This window comes from Euprymna scolopes, chromosome 34 (genome assembly GCF_053919585.1).
Source record: "Euprymna scolopes isolate OS-2025 chromosome 34, ASM5391958v1, whole genome shotgun sequence".
NCBI classification, from domain to species: Eukaryota; Metazoa; Mollusca; class Cephalopoda; order Sepiida; family Sepiolidae; genus Euprymna; species Euprymna scolopes.
Window position 1 is genome coordinate 27782109 of NC_136515.1, and position 21237 is coordinate 27803345.

Genomic DNA, 21237 nt, shown 5'->3' on the forward strand with positions numbered 1-21237 from the left:
ATGTTATAGAACCCTTCTTGGATTTCAATTTTGATAAGGCTTTATTCGCCTCAAATAAGGCTTTTACTTTGGGATGCTTTCCAGTGTTGCTCATTTTACACACATCAAAAGCTATATCAGGGCGTGTTTGAGTTGAAACCCACATCATCTGACCTGCAAGTCTCTTCAACTCATGCTTTTCTTCTTCATTCAGTTCATCATTTTTCCTCAGTATCCTCCCTTTGCTTATTTCTATTGGAGATATGGAAGATACATATACATGTAGATCTTGTTCTACAGTGATCCCATTTTCCTGTTGATTAACATTCAGTCCAACATATTTGAATGTTCCACTTTCATGACATCCCACCTTAAATTTTTCTTTCAATGTTGCAATCACATCCCTTTCAAACTCTGTGTTTCCACAGAAAACAAAATCATCCACGTGCATAGCAAGAATTCCAGTCAAATTTCCTTTAATATCATGCCACAAAAACAATGCATTATCATAAGCGCTACTCCTTTTAATTCAATCAAAGCCTGAGTAACTCTCTTGTACCATGCCCGTGGAGCATCATTCAATCCATAGATGCATCTTTTTAATTTCCACACTTGAGATTTAGGACAAACATCAGATGGTGGCCTCAGGTACACATCTCTCTCTAAAATACCACCTTGCAAAAAGGCTGAGGTAAAATCTATGGTCTGCAGCATCCAATTCTTTATTGATGCGGTTAGCATGACCATTCGCATAGCTTCACGGCTACATGTTGGGGAGTCCGTTTTCAGATTACTATTTTCTTCATAGCCTCGTGCTACAAGGCGAGCTTTCATTGTTTTCTGATTATCCTTGAATTTTTCAGTAATCACCCATCTTGTGGATATTGTTTTTTGACCTGTGTATGGCACACATTCAAATACTTCATAGGTGTTCATGTTTTTTATTTCTTTATGCTTGGCATCCATTACAGCTTTCGACTGCTCTTGTTCAGCGGTGAGCAGGACTACATTTTCCTGTTCAGTATATTGGGGCACTTCTCTCCAATGATCAATATGATTCCAGTTGATACAAACTTGATCCTCGTTTTCATCCTCAGGTTCTATATTGATCCAATGACTATATTTGCCAGTTGATTTAGGCTGTACTGACATAACCTTTCCTTTCTTCCACTCCTCACTTCCATTTATTTTATAAGTTATGGTCTTATTTCGGCCAGGTTTTTCAGTCTTATCCCTTAAACTGGTAGAACTATCAACAACTTCTTCTCTGTCTATATCTTCACTTTCTACCACTTGATTCTGCAACTCCTCCTCCTCAACTGAAAGGTATTCATTCTTCCCTTCTGTAGTGTTTCCCAGCATTTCAGCTTTTTTTGTTCTTTTTTCGTTGTTTTTATTCACTTTCATCAATTGGCACGGATGCATCCTATAAAATGCTCCGCCATGTCTGATTAAGACAAACTGGCCTTCTCTGCCTAACACTTTTGCTGGACCACGCCATCCTTTAAAACCCTGCCTCCGATAATAGATTTGGTCTCCGGTAGCATAATCTTCATCAGCATAAGTTCTGACATTAGACCTGAGAGCTCTCCTAATTCTCTCACTGGACTCAGCTTCCAAAAAGTTTCTCCTTGCACTATGGAGAGCATTTAAATTTTTTCTCACCATGTCACTTGTAGTAGAGGACTCCATAGCAGGTAACTGGTCTGTCAGAATTGAGGGTGTATTTACATTGAAACCGAATACAAGTTCATTTGGACTGTGTCCAGAGTAATTGAGGAGGGCATTTTTTGCACAAATAGCCCATGCCAAGGCAATTTCAGGTTCACACTTCTCATCGTCAATTGTTTTTTTCATTGCCTCAGCAACTATCAAATTATGACGTTCTACAGTACCGTTGCTGAATGGACTTTCTGCGGCAGTAGTACAGGTCTCTATGTTGAGTTTTTCATTCATCTGTCTATAGTGTTCGTTGTTGAATTCACCCCCATTATCACTCAGAAAACGAACAGGAGATCCGAAATAGGTAATCCACATCATAAAGATGTTTTTGATGATCTCCTCCTTCTTCTTTGTTTTGATCAATGTTGCCGCTGAATACCTGGTAGCGGCATCAATGAGATGTAGTATCCACACCTCATTGTGGATGAACTCTTTCAAATCCATGCAAACTGTGTGATTAAATCTATTGCCAAGAGGCAATCCCACAACCGGTCGCAGTGGAGCTTTTTTAAATCTAAGGCAAATTTGACAGTTTTCACAAACCTCCTCAATCGCCTTTATAAATTCCTTGTCATTGAATTTGCCACTTTTTTTAACCAAGGAAACAAGTTTTTCCTTCGAGGCATGAGCAAACTGTCGATGAAGTTTTTCTGCTTTTTTTTTTTTTCTGTGAAAGAACACTGACCAAAATTCTGAACATGTAATACAATGTTCTTAGTACCACTATGATCCAACAACTTATTTGTTAAGGGGAGACAATAGTGCCCTGAAGTTGTGGTCTTTAGTTCAATACATTTATCAAAAATCCAGCACATATCTTTCCGGAAATCTAGCATTATTCCTGCTGTCTTCATTGATTTGTGACTTAATAGAAGAGGCAAGTCGTTTTTCACAATATCTGCTTCGATATAAACTCTTATACCTCCGAGTGTAACCGGAAATTTAGCAACTTTAATTGCTGTGACAGCCACTCCATCACCAAAACAAAAACTCCGGTCTGAGTTCGTATACTTCACTAGTTGCAGGTCACTTTCATTTAAAGTATCCAAATAAACATCAAGCCACACTTCGCCAGCCAGTGTGCGAGTACAAGCAGAATCCAAGACTGCCATTCCAAATGTTTCCTTTACAAGATTTGAGATTTTTTCATTTGTACTGTTCAAATAAATATTTTCTTGAATGAACAACGTAATGTGTATTTGTTCTGTCGCTTCCGTAAACCTGGGCGTATTTCTAGGACACTCTCTAATTAGATGGTTCGGAGACTGACATTTGTAACACAACAACACGTTTCCACTTCGGTCACATGGATTAGATTGTCCTCGACGAAAACGCCTTTTGTTGTTACCCGGTTTAGAATAATTATAGTTGACGATTTCGGGCTCTGATTTCACTGCCGGTACATTTTCATCACGATAAATGTCACCAAATACTTTCTTTATCGATTCCTTCATGTTTTGATACGTCAAAACAGAACACGTTGTCCGCGCTAATTTTTCGTTCTCTTCCGATATGTTAACCGCGTTCAAAACAAGAAAAGCTTGCACTCCTTCCGGTAGAATAATGTAGAATTTTTTTAATCTTTGGTACAAAAACTCATAACGAACAAGAAAGTCATTTATACTGGTACCTGACGGTCTTTTATAAGTGTAAAATTCCTTAAAAGTCATGTAAGCGCGCGTGTGTTCATCCTTTAAATATATGTCATCCAGTTTCTTTATTAAGATCTTCAAGCCATCTCGTCCGCCGATGTCACTTGTTGGCAATTCACGTACACATTCTCTAATATTCGGTGGTAGCGTCAAAAACACTGCTGGCCCTTTTTTTTCCTCAGAAAGATCCGTGAACAACGACCACATTTCAACGTCTTGTTTCCAGTTCTCGTAAACATCCTCCCCCTCCAACAATGGAGGTTGTTTGTTCGAAGTTGCCATATCCGATATCCGATCTGTCTAGTGCTACAGACAAGCTGTACAAAAAAAAAAAATTTTTTTTTTTTTTTTTTTTTTTTTTTTTTGTCGCACACACCATTTGTTGAGACACTTGTAGTCTGTCTAAACTGTACGAACGAACTGACCAAACCAAGATGGCCGACTCCTATTTATATCACCACAAGCAAGGGAGGTAACCAATGTCTACATTAACAGTGCCTACCTAGCATTGTCTGGGAATTCATTGAACTAATTTTAATTTTTATTTGTTTACATATTTTTAAACTTATAAAGAAAAAGAAATAAAATTTTATTTGTAAGGTAAGTTTTAATATAAGTTTAGGTAAATTTTCTTTGTAAGATAGATAACTCCTCCAATTTAAAATGATTTTTATTTTTAGATAATTATTTAAAAACGTTTTATATTAACTGGCTCAGATTAAGCATTTTTTCATAAATAACTTGTAGCTGATTGTTCCATTATATTATCAATAACACCGAACAACAATAACAAACGAAAATTGACTTTTTTAGCTTTTCACAATGCATACGAAACATTGGATGAGAAATAGCCACTTGTAAAAACGAACATCAAGAGACCCTTTGGATGTACCTAGTTATCATCCCAGGCAACTACATATCTATTATAAGATAATAATGAAAAAAAAAAAAAATTTGCCCTCATGTGCAAGCAAATAGGAACTAACTTCAATCATTATTAAAAAAAAAACTGTTTCATAAATTTTAGTTCAAAATTAGATAAAATTAATATATTTAGAGGTTAATCATACTGATATTTTTTACAATGAAAATTAACATAAAATATTTTCATATTATTAACATTAATATTATATTAACATAATTATTCGGTTCTTGTCCAGAATTTATCATCACTATTACAGATTTTATAACATTATTAAAAGTAAAGAAAAATCTGTATGATGTATGTATCTATGACAAAAAAAAAATCATATTCCAAAATTAACGTAAATTGATCAAGTAGTTTTATTTTTATAAAGAAAATCATTTTTAAGCAATTAATGGGAATTCATAAGCATTACAACATAAATCTCACAAGTTTTAATTATTGCTGAGTTATCTCCTCCTTTTTTAGATTGTTTTCAAAATGGCAGATAAAGCTCTCACTCTTTGGTTACTCATAAAATTTATTTTCTTATTTAAAAATAAAACTACTGAATCAATTTACATGATTTTTAAAATATGCTATTTTTGTTTCATCACGAGTACATACATCATATAGATTTTTCTTTATTTTTGCTTTTTTAATATTAGTGGAATTCTAGACATGCATCGAATATCATGTCGACATAATTTGGATAATAATACATTTTTTTTTATTTACTGCTAGCAGGGCATCTGGCATTGTCTGGTCATAAAATATGCTTAAATAATGCAGATTTTGTGTTTATTATTATATAGGACCCAATATATAGTAATGATTTAAAAAGTTAAAAAAATAAATAAATAAAATATGATTCGTGCACCACCACCGAGAATCAAAACCAAAACGTTTAGCTTACAATTTATTTTTTCTTCTGCCGTTGACTGACCAGTGAAGACATGTTTGCTGCAAAGCTAAAAATTAAAACATGGACCAATAGCTATTACGTTATGCATGCATATTTGTAATGCTGTCATTCGACCTTCACCTGGCAAATTTCATTTTATTTTTTTATTTTTACACTTTTATACAGCTTTTTCCAGACTAAAATCCAAATATAAAGTTTTGCATGGATTCAAATACCTTATATATGAAGTTTCATGCCTGTAGACCAAAATCTCTAGGAGTTTGGTAGGCAAAATTTTTTAAACAAAAATATCCATGTATACATAAATATGGAAACAATTTTGTGTTTACTATAAATTTTTTATGCAAGCATAAATCATGTATACATAAATATATATATGGAAACAATTTTGTGGTTACTATAAATTTTTTATGCAAGCATAAATCATGTAGGATAATCTGCATGAATATAATTACACGTAATAGTTAACTAAAGATGATTATCCCATAAGAAAAACGAAAAAACTAATCGGGAATTAAAATGAATGTTTAAAAGAATATGTAATTAGCTGAACCTTTTGCTAGTGAATGCAATTCTAGAACCATGTATATAAGAAAGTTGTATTTTCTTTTTTAATCAACAGAAAAAAGGGCTTTTAATATGAATATCAATACACACAAAAAAAAACAGATTTATAGGAGTATAGACTAATCAAAACATTGAAGTCATAAATACAATAACATAAAATGTTAAAAAATCATTTTTTTTATTTTAAGAAATTAAAGCTATCAGAATGCATTCCATTTTAAAGTTTTGTTAATAGTTTTTAAAAAAATTAAATTCTTTGTGATATTTCAAAATCTATAAAAAAATTTTAAAACATTTAAACTGTTAAATAGAAATCATTTCCACCTTTCAAATTCTTAGCAATTCATCATGTATTAAAAGATTGAGAGTATCGGAAGTTATATATAAGTAATATATGTAAGTGACCTTGTCTGTTTGTGTGAGCAATGGTCTCTACCAAATTCCTATCAATTTTTGGTCTAAACTTATATATAGACAAATATTATTGAATAGCACAGAATTATTCTGTTTTACGATTTTCTTTTTTATCTTCTCCAATCTCCGAATAGTCCTTTTTGTGTTTTTCTCGAAATTGTATATGTTGGATCCATAATCGCAAGCGCTTTCGACAGAAGTACTTCTATCATCCTCCGGCATATTGCAGAAATAAATGTAGGGATTGTTTTTTAATTTACTTATATTTTTTTTTTCCTAGTCACGTGGTAATTTGTTACAAGTGGGTGGACTTTTTTTCTTTTTTTTTTTATATATATTAAACAGATTTATATATACAAACACATATATACATTATAAAACATTTATCCCAAACATTTCAAAATGTTCCAGCTGCACTCATAATTAATATTATTTATTTGAGGCTTCTTTGTTTTAATGTACAATGCTTTGAGTATTCTTAGCCTATTTACATTTCTCTCACTCTGCAATACTCTTGTATTTTCTACCATAATTCTTTGAAATTCCGAATGTTGGCAGCCATGTCCCTTCAAATGTTGTGATATGGAGCTAGAGTCAGAGAGGTGGAGAGTCAATCTTCGCGACAATGTGTTAGTTGTCGATCCAATGTAGCTACTAATATTGGAGATACACTCTCCTATTGGGCAGCTAAATTTGTAAACTACATTGGTCCTTTCCAACAGGTCATTTGTTTGCGAAATGTTGTTTTTCATTACAAGGCTGTCTGTATTTTTTTATAATATATAATAAATTTTATTTTTTTATTATTTTTGGGAGCCACATATCTACGGATTATATTTTTAAGAATACTCTCATCAATTTTGGAGTTTTTGCGTAACTGATTACGGTAATATATATTAACAGGTTGATAATTTTCTTGAATATTACTAATTTGATTCAAATTGCTAATGGCTAATTTTATTTCTTTACCTACAAGAGAGTTAGGGAATTGATTATTTACTAACACTTGTTTTATATTTTTTAATTCATTAAAGAATATTTTTTTGCTGGAAGAAATCACCTTTGCACTGTGTATAAGATTCCTTATTATATTCGTTTTATAGCAGAATGGACATTCACTTAAAATTTAAAATACAGGAATTGACGGATGTAGGTTTTTTAAAAACGGAGGTGATAAATTCATCGCTACTAGAGTCAATGAGAACGTCTAAAAACGAGATTTTATGATTAGTACTTAATTCATATGTAAAGTTAAGAACTGAATTATTCTAATAGATATCCTTTAAATATTCTATTTCCTCTGTGTTATTGACAAGAATTAGTATATCGTCTACATATCGAACATAAATAGAAGGTTTCTCTATTAAATTAAATACCTTGTTTTCTAGATCAGCCATATAAAAATTACTAAATGTTGGTCCCAATATGGAACCCATTGCCACGCCATCCACCTGTGTATATATATTTCCCAGATGATCAAAGAATGGGACTTTGGTTGTACACATTACTAATAATTTTTTTAAGATTATTGAACTCATTTTAAGTGGAGGAAGGGTCGGATTGTTATATATGTCCTTTATGATAATTTCAATGGTTTCGTTCACTGGTATATTTGTAAATAGATTTTCAACATCTAAAGAAGCTGTGATTGTATTATCGATTTTAATTACTTGTAGAATCTGCATAAGTTCTTCCGAAGATTTTTTTGCCACTTCTAACAAATTACCACGTGACTAGGAAAATATATATATATATATATATATATATATATATATATATAAGTAAATTAAAAATCAATCCCTACGTTTATTTCTACAATATACCGGAGGATGATAGAAGTACTTCTGTCGAAAGCGCTCGCGATTATGGATCCAACATATACAATTTCGAGAAAAACACAAAAAGGACTATTCGGAGATCGGAGAAGATAAAAAAGAAAATTGTAAAACAGAATAATTCCGTGCTATTCAATAATATTTGTCTAAATGAGAAAATGCTGCCTAAATATACACAATATATATATATATATATATATATATATATATATATATATATATATATATATATATAGGGAGTTTGGGGCTGTGAAACAAATTTGCTTTAATTTTTAATTGGTAAAAACAGCTGCTAAGGGCTCAGAATGTTAAAACATTGGAATTTGCCAGATGTAAGTCAACTTAAAACGCTCTTCTATGCATGCACAAATGTACATTTATAAGTTAAACAAAATTATTTTTTAAACTTTTTATGGACATGGAGCACTATACACTTTTGGATGGCACAAGTCATTTTTAACTATTGACATCACTACTATACATTGGGTAGCATTTAATAATCGAGAGAGAACCGACTATAATAATAAAAACAAAATCTGCATAAATATCATATTTAGCCATATTTTACAACCTGGGCATGCCGGGTAGCCTCTACTATATATTGGGTACAATATAATAATAGAGAATTGGCTCTATAATAATAAATATGAAATTTACATAAATTAAAATATCATATTTAAGTGTATTTTATGTCTGGGCAACACCAGGTAGTCTGCTAGTACTCAATAATTTTATAAATATGGATTAAAATACTATTACTGGGAAAAATATTATTTATAGTTTTAAATCAATTTGATCCAATCCAACAATATTATAATTATTAAATTTAACTGTTAAAATCCTATTTAACAAATAATTCAGTAAAAACATTAAAAAAAAATTAACATAGCTTGAAATACAAAAAGAAAAATGTAAAAAGTGACCATGTAACTAAAAAATTAAAATAAATATCAAATTTAAAAAATAAATATTTAAATTTTTTTCTTAAGTTTTCTGACAGTTTCATTTTTAAAACACTGGTTCTGATTGGCAACATTAGTCGTTATCAGTACTTGGATGGATGAGTGAGGTACCAGAGGTGAAAGCTTAGGTAAAGTGAATTTCTCTAATATATTTGAGCAAGGTATGACTACACCCCCCACCTAGCTTTGGGTGAAATAGTAGCATAGACTAAACTCACACCTTAGTAGGATAACTCATCTTGGAAAAGGAAAACTCTAAAATAATAGCAGTTTTTCTGTCTATCCCAGCATTGCTTTTAGGCATCTTCTGTTTCTCCCTGCCATTAGCAATGCTGGGCCAGGAGAGATACAGTTAGAGATTGTACAAGTCTTACTTCAGTATAAGTTTTTCATTGAACGGAGATCATTTCAGAGGACATCCAATCTCTCCTGAGATAGGAGGAGATCACCAGAAATTCTCAATCACTAATGTTAACTATTACACATGAAAGTAAAAATAAAAATGGTTTTGCTTTTTATATTTGCCAATGAATGTAGAATATTATTTTTTTTTAAATCTGTATATATAAGCGAGATAAGACACTGATAGAATTCAGATCAAAAGTCCTGATATTTGAAGTAATACTTTCAAGGTGATCCTAGCCAAAAAGGAAAAGCTCAATATTTAAGAATAGAGTAATATATAAGTTTGGTGGTTATATTTGAAATTCTGAAAAACAACATATAGACACATATATTCGAATTAAGAATTTATTGTTTGACGAAAGGAATATATAGAAGGGGCTATGTTAATTTCCTTAATCCATGGATTTTCAATAATGGCTCATATCATCAGAGGAAATGAAATGCGGTTAGCAAAATGTTCAGGTGTGAATGGATGCTTATTTTGCTTTTCAGCACAATTATTGAAAATAGTTTTTTGAGTGGTTGTTGATAATTATATGGAAAAAATTATAGGAAAAGAGAAGTTGATACAACCTGGGTAGGCCATTATCGGAAGGAGCATAAGGGCGCAGCTGTACACTCGAGTACAAGCGCATGCATGCACGCCCGGCTATATAAGTAGTTCCCTTTTCTAATATGTGTGCTTGCGTGTATGCATTATGATGTGTATATATGTAATTGAGTACACATGCGCATTAGTATAAGGATACGTGTATATATAAGTCTGTATTTATGTATGCATGGTATGGATCAGTGTTTGTGCGTATGTGTATACTGTGTGTATGTGTGTATGTGGGTATATATGTGCTTATATCTGCACATGTTTAGGTTTGACAGATAGATATACAGGTAATTATTATATGAATAGTTAAATTCAACCAAGTTTGGGCAACCCCACACCCAGCCCTGCATTTAAATCAAATCTCCCCATTATAAAAATAGCTAATTAACCACAGTATATAAACCACTCACTCAAACTTCGATTCCAACCCAACGAACAGCAAAATAAACTCATCTATAGATCGCCTCCAAACAGAAATATATACATTTTAAATAAATGTTAAATAAACTTAATTAAACCAGACTCCACTACGACAACAAGCGTATTGAACTAACTGTATCTCAGTTAATCAAGTTACCTTTAAATATACACTCAAAATTAAAAGAACCCAACCTTAAACTCACTTAAATAAGTAACCCTCCAAGCATTCCAAAATTTCACACCATGACTCGTCTCTATCTCCACCTCACCCGCTCATCCATCCACACAGCAAAAACAGCACACCTACCCTATATCACGCACACCCCCATTGAAAATCACAAAAATATCCATTTCCCATTTGGACTTAAAATCAAGAGGTCAACCCTTTTAAAGAATACTAAAATACAAATCCCCCCCCCACAGTGAAAATTCCATTAAGCACCTGTATGCTCGCCCATTTTTAACCCTCCCCACCTCTCTCTTTACCCTCTCTACTTCACCCCACTCTCCCACACCAGAAGCTAATCGTCCAATGCACCACTCTGAATATCATCTCCCGAATTATTTTGCTACCCATACTATTGATTTCGAGGTCCATTGCATACATAATTCAATGCTCAAATTCTATTACTCACGGGGATAATTACAATAGAACGGTATATCCACCCAACATCGGATACATTTTGTCAACACCGAGAAAGCTTTTGGACTACATCAACCAACACACACTCAACGCACCAACGAATACGGCTGCCCCGTATACCTTTCGAAAAATCAATAAGGAGCAATTCATTTTGCTATATGGGAATATTACCTTCTCCCCTGGACCTATTTTCTGCCCACCTGGATTTATAACCCGAAGAACATTGTACTCCTTCCGATAATGGCCTACTCATATTGTATCAACTTCTCTTTTCCTATAATTTTTTCCATATAATTATCAACAACCACTCAAAAAACTATTTTCAACAATTGTGCTGAAAAGCAAAATAAGCATCCATTCACACCTGAACATTTTGCTAACCGCATTTCATTTCCTCTGATGATATGAGCCATTATTGAAAATCCATGGATTAAGGAAATTAACATAACCCCTTCTATATATTCCTTTCATCAAATAATAAATTCTTAATTCGAATATATGTGTCTATATGTTGTTTTTTCAGAATTTTAAATTTAATCACCAAACATGTGTGTGTATATATATATATACGCATAAGCCTGACGAATCCTATAGTTGGATGAAACGTGGAATATTCAGTGTAGCTTAATCGCCATATATATTTTATAAATTACTATATATATATATATATATATATATATATATATATAAAGAAAACTCACCGAATTTGGAGAAGTCTAGATCGAAAACAGTTATCTTTGGTGTTGTTCCGTTTGTCAAGGGGACCCAATGCCTGCACATGATAATGGTGATAAATAATGAAAAAAAGAATAGCAGTAACATACAAAATAAAAATTGAAGATAACCTCATTACAAAATGCAACATGATATTCATGATAACAAAAACAAAATAATTGAACAAATTAGAAAATAAACAAGCAAATATTTTTAGATGCATCATCATCATCATCATCATGTCATTTATGATCTATTTTACATGCATTTATATCATTTGAATGATAAACGGTTTTAAAATAATGGCTCCTAAAATTCATACTACCACATGGCATAACTGTTAAGTGTGTTATTAATAATCAGTCTTTTAGATTCAATAATTAATTATAATTAACACTTCCATTAAGTCATGGATGACAGAATTAGAACAATCTACCCACATGAATTAAAGAAAGGCTTCAGTTCAAAATTCCAAGTTCAAGATAAGAATTTCCTGCCACATGCATCGAGGAGTTTTTCCTAATTTTCTGCAGTTCCAATCAACAATTTTATTATTATTTTTTTGACAATCCATCATATTTGATATGCACCCACTTCTGTCAAATCATCTTTTTCATACATCTGTCCTGGATATTTAGAATCACATCAAATTGTAGGAACACTCAAAAGCTAACCTCATCATATGGGTCATTCCGTGCCAAATCATCCAGAAATATGGAATTTTGAAACCCATATCTCCAGATCTGGCTATAGTTTGCACTGCAGGTAGACAATATATGAACTAAGAAATCCTGAAAACTTGACCTCATTATCAATATGTTCCCCAAAATCGAATTTAAAAAAAAAAAAGTTTGAAGTAACTCCAGTTCTCTCCAAACTATACAACAAATGCCTTAATGAATCTTCCTTTCCGGGCTGTTGGAAAACTGCTTTTGTGGTACCAGTATTCAAGAATTATGGAGAAAGAACGGACCCATTAAATTATCGCCCCATTAGCCTCCTCCCACTTTTTTCCAAAATATTTGAGTCCATAATTAACCATGCTCTAGTCCATCACCTTACAGATGCTAAACTTCTGACTGACCAACAATATGAATTTAGACAAGCCCGTTCCACAGCAGACATCCTCACTGTAATCTCTGAATGCATATACCACTCACTTAACAAAGCCGGGGAGGGCAGAGCGGTAGCTCTAGATATATCTAAGGCTTTTGACAGGGTATGGCATGAAGGTCTCCTCAGGAAAATTAGATCATACAGTATCACTGGTAGAATACTAAACATAATTAAATCCTTCTTAGATAAGAGAAAAATCCAGGTTGTCCTCGACGGTCATACATCTAAACAATATGATATAAATGCGGACCTCTGTTGTTCCTAATATTCATAAATGACCTCCCCGACAAAATTGCCTCTGAGATGGGTATATATGCCGATGACACCACACTCTATAACAGGCATGACAGGAAAACAAATGAACACATATCTAAAGAAATGGCAGAAACACTAAAGGATGACCTCCGATCTGTAGTGGAATGGGGACAAAAATGGATGGTCACATTCAATGCCGCCAAGACTAAACTAGTTTCCTTCAATAAATACCAGAAACCTTCTCTACCACCAAAAGCAATGGCCAACAACACTTTATTTGAGAGTACATCTTTCAAACTCCTTGGCCTAACGTTCACAGGAAACATGAGTTCGAACAATTACATTGAAAGCATTGCCAGAGCCGCTGCAAAGAAGGCAGGCTCTCTCTACCGTGCTAGAAAATTACTAAAGTATCCTGTACCTCTATAAGGCCACCATTCGCCCATGTATGGAGTATTGCTGTCATATTTGGGCTGGTGCATCTGCTACTAGTCTCTCGCTCCTAGACAAGGTTCAAAAGAGAGTCGCCAATCTGATAGGCCCTGAACTGGCATCTACGCTTCAGCCTCTGTCCCGTCAACGAAATGCTGCATCCCTCTGCCTATTCTTACAAGTATTTTAATGGAGAATGCTCTGACGAACTGCAAGCACTTGTGCCCCCACGACGTAAACATCCTCGACAAACCCGACAGGAAGCTAAATCTCACCCCCACACAGTAGAGATCCCTAGATATAAAAGATCTTTCTACTCCAATAGTTTCTTCCCCAGAACCGCTAGACTTTGGAATTCCATTCCGAGTCCCAGCTTCCCCAACTGTACTGACGTGCAGAAGTTCAAGTGTAACATGAATAGACACCTTGCTGCCCAAATCTCTACATAGTACCCCAGTAGATGTTACCTCTGATAGTAGCCCCCTACACCAAAGTGGCAATGTGCCTTGTTTAGGGTGAAAATGTAATAAAAAAAAAAATTTTTAATGAACTTTTAACCATTTTTGGTGGAGACACAATTAAATGTGCGAGATAAATATATGGAGAAAGCCTTTGTAAGAACTAGTTTTATTGTAAATATCTTATGGAATTGAGCCTGTTTACTTTTAGCATCTGGCTTACCCCAAAATTCATTCCAAAATTAAGGTGTGACATAATTTTAACACCTGTCTTTCGCCATTGCATATGACCTCACTCAGATTGTTCACGAACCCACCCATGCGCCCGATACTTCCAGTTAGTACGCTAGCCTTCTAGACCTTTTTCTCACAACTTCCCCTGAGCTATGTTCATGTTCCGTTTTGTCTCTTCTGGGATCTTCCGACCACTCGGTTGTATAAGTTAAGATAAAAACGAAATGTAATAAGTCTTCAGACGTACCTCTCTACCATACTATATATCGATACTCTATGGCTGATTGGGATAGCTTCCGTACATTTATATCTGATCTACCCCTGCATTCCATGTTTAAAAAGGATGTGTCCTCTATAGTATCAGACCTGACCAAATGGTTAATTGTAGGCATAGACCGATTCATACCATCCAAAAAATTCCAACAAAAACCTAACAGCCAGTCACGGTTCTCCCCAGAATGTGCTGCTGCCATTGCACACAGAAATCACTTTTTCCATAGCTACCAACATAATAGATGCACTGTGACTAGAGCTGCTTTCAGGACTGTCAGCAACCACTGTAAAAGAGTAATAAAAAATGCAAGAGAGCTACATGCTCAGTCTGTTAAATCCAAAGTAGCTGAGCAGCGGCTTGGTTCCCACCAGTTCTGGTAAATAGCAAACAGGATCCTGAACAGAAGCGTGCATTCTATCCCAACCATCATCAATAGACCTGAGGTCATCTCGTCAGCATCAGACAAGACCAAACTATTTGCCAAGAACTTTGCAGCTAATTCTACCCTATGTGACGAAGGGCATCAACTTCCCATATTTCCTCCTATAACAGACAACACTATGCAATATACAAATATCTGTGCGTGAGGTTGCCAAGCTAATCAAGAACCTTGATTCCAGTAAAGCAACTGGCCTGACGACATTCCAATTATAGTGCTGAAAAAGCTTCAACCAGAACTTGCTCCCATACTTACAAAACTGTTTAAGCGTTGCCTTAAGGAGAAGTGCTTCCCAACACCCTGGAAAACCTCATCAGTATGCCCTGTATTTAAGAATTCAGGTGATAAGTTGTCTCCCTCTCAGTACAGACCAATAAGTCTTCTGTGTGTCATGAGTAAGTTGCTGGAATCCACATTAAATAGAGAAGTAGTCAACTACTTCAGCAGAAATAACCTTCTTAGTGACATGCAATATGGTTTCCATTTTGCCAGAACTACAGCAGATGTGCTAACGGTTATATCTCATAGGATTAGTGAATCTCTTGACAAAGGCTTCCTCTCTAGGGCAATTGCTCTTGACATATCATAAGCCTTCGATAAGATATGGCATAAGGGCCTACTTCAAAAGATTTCCAGCTACGGTATAACTGGAAATGTTTTCTCAATCATTAAATCATTTCTCTCTGATAGGCTCATAAAAGTAGTGGTTGATGGGCAGAAATGAGAAGCCCTCAGTATTAATGCTGGAGTCCCTCAGGGGTTCATCCTGGGCCCAACTCTCTTCCTGATCTGCATCAATGATCTCCCAAAACACATACTTAAATCATTCATTGACATCTATGCTGATGACACAACCATCTATGGAAACACATCAAAGGCCGTAAATGACAAAGTTCTCTCTGATTCTCTCTCCTCTGATCTTGAGCACGTGGTACAGTGGGGGAAGAGGTGGCTGGTTACTTTTAATGCATCTAAAACCAAGCTCCTATCTTTACATCATCAATGCTCTGATCCCCATCTGGCATCAATTGAAATGGATGGCTCTCATCTAGAGGAAGCTCCATGTTTTGACAAGCTTCTGGGCTTGACCTTTACTCCTGATCTGAAATGGAACACGTACATCAAGTCTGTTGCCAAGGTCGCTGGAAAAATGGTAGGATCCTTCTACTACTCCAGAAGATATCTCACTGCTGATGCAATTCTTTATCTATATAAAAGCCAAGTACGTCCAAGGATGGAGTACTGCTGCCACATCTGAGCAGGAGCTGCTAAAAACAGCCTTTCCTGCCTTGACAGAGTACAAAATAGGCTTCATAGCTTAGTGGGGGATGTCCTTTTCTCTTCCCAGCAACCTCTCTCCCACAGGAGAGACGTTGCGAGCCTATCCTTGTATTATCGTTATTACCATGGCAGGTGCTCGTCTGAACTCCAATCTCTGGTCCCCCTCGCCAATCTTTCACGAAAAACACCCGTCTAGCTGAAACTACTGTCAAAGATTTTCCCCACTCTTTATCTGTGCCAAAACGAAAACGTAGATTCCATGAACAAAGCTTCTTTCTTATAAGTGCACGCCTGTGGAACTCTGTTCCGTTTACCTGTTTCCCACCTGACTACAACTTGGATGTCTTCAAGTCCAACATAAACAAATTCCTGATGAACCGTCCCCCCCCCTTAAGTAAGACACTTTATCAAATCTGAACACTAATGTACGGTACATGCAATAACCCTTATTCCCAAGTGGCGTCCAGGCCTTGATAAGTGGTGACCACCTTGTAAAAAAAAAAACATCTTTGAGAAAATCTGATGCCATTTTCGGATTTCTTGGGTCAAAAAACTTACCTGGGTAAATTTTCAGGGCCATATGATTTTTCAATCAGAAAATATTCAAAGAAATAACATCACAAAACTGTCACCCAGGCATCACATTATGTGACTAATGCCAAAACAAAAAATGCTTTAAATCGAGAACCGCTTGGAGTTATGTGTTCAAATTTTCAGAATTTCTTAGTTCCTATATTGTCTATCTGCAGTGCAAACTACAGCCAGATCTGAGGATATGGGTGTCAAGCCCTGGATGATTTGACACGGGATAACCCATGTGTGTATATCAAGATGTATTTTCCTTGTGTGATTATAGTTTAAAATCAATAGAAGATTTCCATTATTATTAAACATCACCATATTTAACATTTGTTTGACATGATGGCATGTGTTGGACAGCTATTAGATACCAACTTCCAAATCTATTTTTGATCAAGTTTTTAGTTCATCCCTCTTTCTAGTTGTTATCACATTTTCCCATGCCTTCCTTTGTCAACTGACTTTCCTAGATCACTAATCTAATACCAGAACTCTCATTCATTCTTTCAACATGGTCAAACCATCAAAGTTTTCTATTCTGCACACACCTCTCTACACTGTCATAATTTAATCATCGTTTTCATATCATTTCTCTTCATGCAATACATGTCTCCAACCCTCACTGACCAGGCTTTAACAAGAGTAAAAGAATACTAAATAACTTGCACCAGATTGTAGAGGTGGTTCATCAAAGTGCGCAGAATACAAAAAATAATGTGGTGCATATGTAAAAGAACACACAAAGACAATGCATTCATTTATATATTTATATTTTTATATATATCTTAAAATCACATAAACAAATAGACTGAAAAAAAAAATTCAATAAAAGCCATTTATTTATTTAGAATATGGAGAAAATACAATGTGGCTAAACTAGCATATTTACCGATCCAAGTTATTCCTATTTTAAAACTCGTCGGAAGTAAATAGTGTTATTTAATCTGAAGTCTCTGACAAAAATACAGATTCACATGATATCCGGAAACTGATAATTTTTTTATGAATATATTTATTTATAGAAAATTTTTTACAGAAATAATACTAAAAGTAAAATATTTTTTAAACATAATAAATTCAAATAAATTACAAAAAGAAAAGAAAATGAATTTTTACTTAGCATAGTTAAAAAAATATAATTTTTTCACATATAATAAATAAATAATAAATAAATGTAATGAAAAAAATGTATATTTTCTAAATATAATTAAAGTATATAATAAATATGAATCATAATAGATTAACTAAACGAACATAATATTGTGGAGGTCTTCAGATTAATATTGTTTACTTTTGATGAGTTTTAAAACCAGAAGTCGCCTGGATCGGTAAAAAAACTACATCACCCAAATTTCTTTTTCCATCAAGTAAAAAAGTTCAACTTCAAATTATACAAATGTATATGCTATTTTTATTTTAACTTTTTAGATATTAAGTTTCTTATTGGAAGCTAATCTTATATTTTGCCTCTTTTTCTAGACTAGTTGTCATACCAAGGCTTAAGATTCAAGTTTAACATTTCTCTAATAGGGAAGGCAGTGATAGATCATCATCATCATATTATGTTTAACGTTTATTTTACATGTTGGCAGATGTTGGATAGAGATAAAATAAATAAAATTTTACAAAAGCATTAAAACTTTTGAAGCCTAGACTGCTTCAAGAATACTTATTTGTAACATTTTCGCTAATGAAAAATTTCCAAATGGATATATTTGTAAAAAAGAAAAAGACAAAATTTAAAAAGGCCTACACAATATTTGAAGACCAAACTTAAAAATTTAATTATGTTTTCTTTAGTAATTGCTATTGCATATTTTTGTAAAATAATCAGAAAAAGACAAAATTGAAGGCAATATTTTAAAAAGGCCACATATAATTTTTGAAGGCCAAACTACTTTTAAAAAAAGGGGGGGGGGACAATCTGGGAGCCCTGTAAACACTAATTACCCAAGTAAACTTTGTGTTCTATCCAAATCGATATAGTCATTTTAATATATTTTTTATTCAAGTGTCCGTCTATTTCCTATGTAACCCAATTAAAATTGCGTTTCAACCTTTTTTTTTTTTTTTTTTTTACAAACAATGTTTGGTTTCTACAGAGTCCTTTGGAGAGTAAATCTAAGTATGGAACTAAAGTTCAAATATTCAAAATGGTGAATAAAAACAATTTTTAAATGATAATTATTATGTAATAATTTATTTCATCACTTGTTTGTATCGACAAAAATAATTTCATCAAAAAATATAAAGCTTTATATTCAATTGCTCAATATTATATAAATACAGACAGGTTCAATAGCTAAGATCGTGCAACTTCCCTTAACTTCTCTCTACACCTGAAATAATAATGTCTTCAATCTGTGTTCTATTTTATACTTAAAATTCTTATAATTTCCAAATATTTGACATAACCTGTGAAAAAATATTTATAACATAACTTGCAAAAATGAAGACAGAATCTTTTAAGAAGTGTCCCCTAAAGCAATTTTCTCTATATAATACAGTTTTATTAAAGAAAAAAGAATAAAAACAGAAAAAGATTAAAAACAGAAAAGAAAAGGAGTAAAAACAGAAAAGAAACAGAGTAAAAGCAGAAAAAGAATAAAAACAGAAAAAGAAAAAGAGTAAAAACAGAAAAAGAAAAAGAGTAAAAAAAGAAAAAGAGTAAAAGCAGAAAAAGAAAAAGAGTAAAAGCAGAAAAAAAGGAGTAAAAACAGAAAAAGTAAAAACAGAAAGGAAAGAAAAACAGAAGAAAGAAAAAACAAGAAAACGGAAAAAAGAGGAAAGAAAAACAAAGAAAAACATGAAAAATAGAAAGGAACCAAGTGAGGAATGCATGGTCCCCTGTGAGTACACAGTGAACGAGGCAAAACAAAATGACTAAGTTTAGCATTTGCCTCCCCCTCATTTAGCCTCAAAAATCCCCAGGAGACATCAAATCCTGGTGAAAATGAACAAACGGTGCAGTTTTAGGCCTTAACATATGTAAATTTGAGTTTTGCACCATGCAAAAAAATTAATGACAATGTCCATCATTTGCCATTCCCCATTTAGCCTCCAATGCCTTAACATATTTAAATTTGAGTTCAACACCATGCAAAACTACTAAATAGATATACACAGAAAATCTTGGACAAATATGGTAAAATAGTCCCAAAAATGGAGTGTTTTTATTAGCCCTAAAAGAGCCCCTGAGGCACACCCAAGAGTTATCGCGAAGTAGACAAACAAAATTATATAGAAATCAGTTAGTTACAACTTTTCAGAATGTTTTATAAAAATCCAAGGCATCAATTTTTTTTTTAATAAGAACAAAAGTGTTAATTTTAACCATTTTAACCCGAAAGGAACCACTAGGGGGGGAAAGAACCAAAGTTTTCCTGGAAAATCTGTTCTGTTACTTTTTTTTACTCATATTATGTTTAATATTTGTGCAAGATTTCCAAAAATTCCAAGGCGTAGTTATTCAGAAAAGTGCGGACAGACAAACGGACAAGGGTGAATGTACAGGTTCAGTCTCCTTTAGTCAGGAGACCAAAAAGAAAAAATAGAAAAGAAAAAAGGAAAAGGAAGAACGGAAAAGGAAAAAAAGAAAAGAAAAAGAAAGAAAAAGGGGAAAAGAAAAAGAAAAAAGGAAAAGAAAAAGGAAAAGAAAAAGGAAAAGAAAGAAAAAGGAAAAGAAAGGAAAAAAGAAAAAGAAAGGAAAAAAGAAAAAGAAAGGAAAAAAGAAAAAGAAAGGAAAAAGAAAAAGAAAGAAAAAGAAAAAAGGAAAAGAAAGAAAAAGGAAAAGAAAATCTTTTAAATTTTCAGAAAATAAAATGTCTGGTAGAAATTTAAAAAAAATTTTTTTTTTTTTTAACTATTTGTTTATGAAAACCGAAAGGCCACAGATAAATGGTGACCTAACAGTGTTTAAAAAAAAACATCAATAAAATAATTGTCAGGGTAAAATTGTCATTCAATATTTTTTTCAGAAGTTAATTATGAATGCTTTTATCATAAGTAAGAAAAAAAGAAAAAAAAACAGAAAAATTATAAGTTAAAAAATGTATTTTGTTTGGAAAATTGTAATAACTTTTTTCTTTTTTTTTTTAGTTTGAAACTGAACACTTAAAAGCAATTGATGCATCAGCAGTAGCAGCTAAGAGGGTTCTGGTTAAAATCCAGGAGAAGTTGAAATCAGAATCAATCATTCCTTAGTTATTTCTGCATCTGTGTATGTCAAGCAAAGATGTGTTACAAACAGAACAGAAAATCGATAGAGTAAAAAGATAGCATTATTTCTGCACCATTTTTTATATGGTCTAAAGCTTTTTTTGACTTTGCATGCAACCTCTGACTCCTGCTTTTGGAGCCTGTAGACTTCATGCAGGCCAAAGATCAAGAATTCTATACAGAAGGCACAAAGATCACAAATTCTATG

At 33.3% G+C, this 21237-nt stretch overlaps 1 protein-coding gene across 2 annotated transcripts in view; it reads right to left on the reverse strand.

Moving 5' to 3' along the window:
- LOC145259146 (motile sperm domain-containing protein 2-like) overlaps positions 1–21237 on the reverse strand; it is a 185227-nt gene that overhangs the window by 16031 nt on the left and 147959 nt on the right. For both annotated transcript variants that reach the window (XM_080116848.1, XM_080116849.1), the window contains one exon: positions 11731–11801. In XM_080116848.1, the coding sequence (XP_079972974.1) occupies positions 11731–11801 (71 nt within the window). The remainder of the gene's footprint in view (positions 1–11730; positions 11802–21237) is intronic.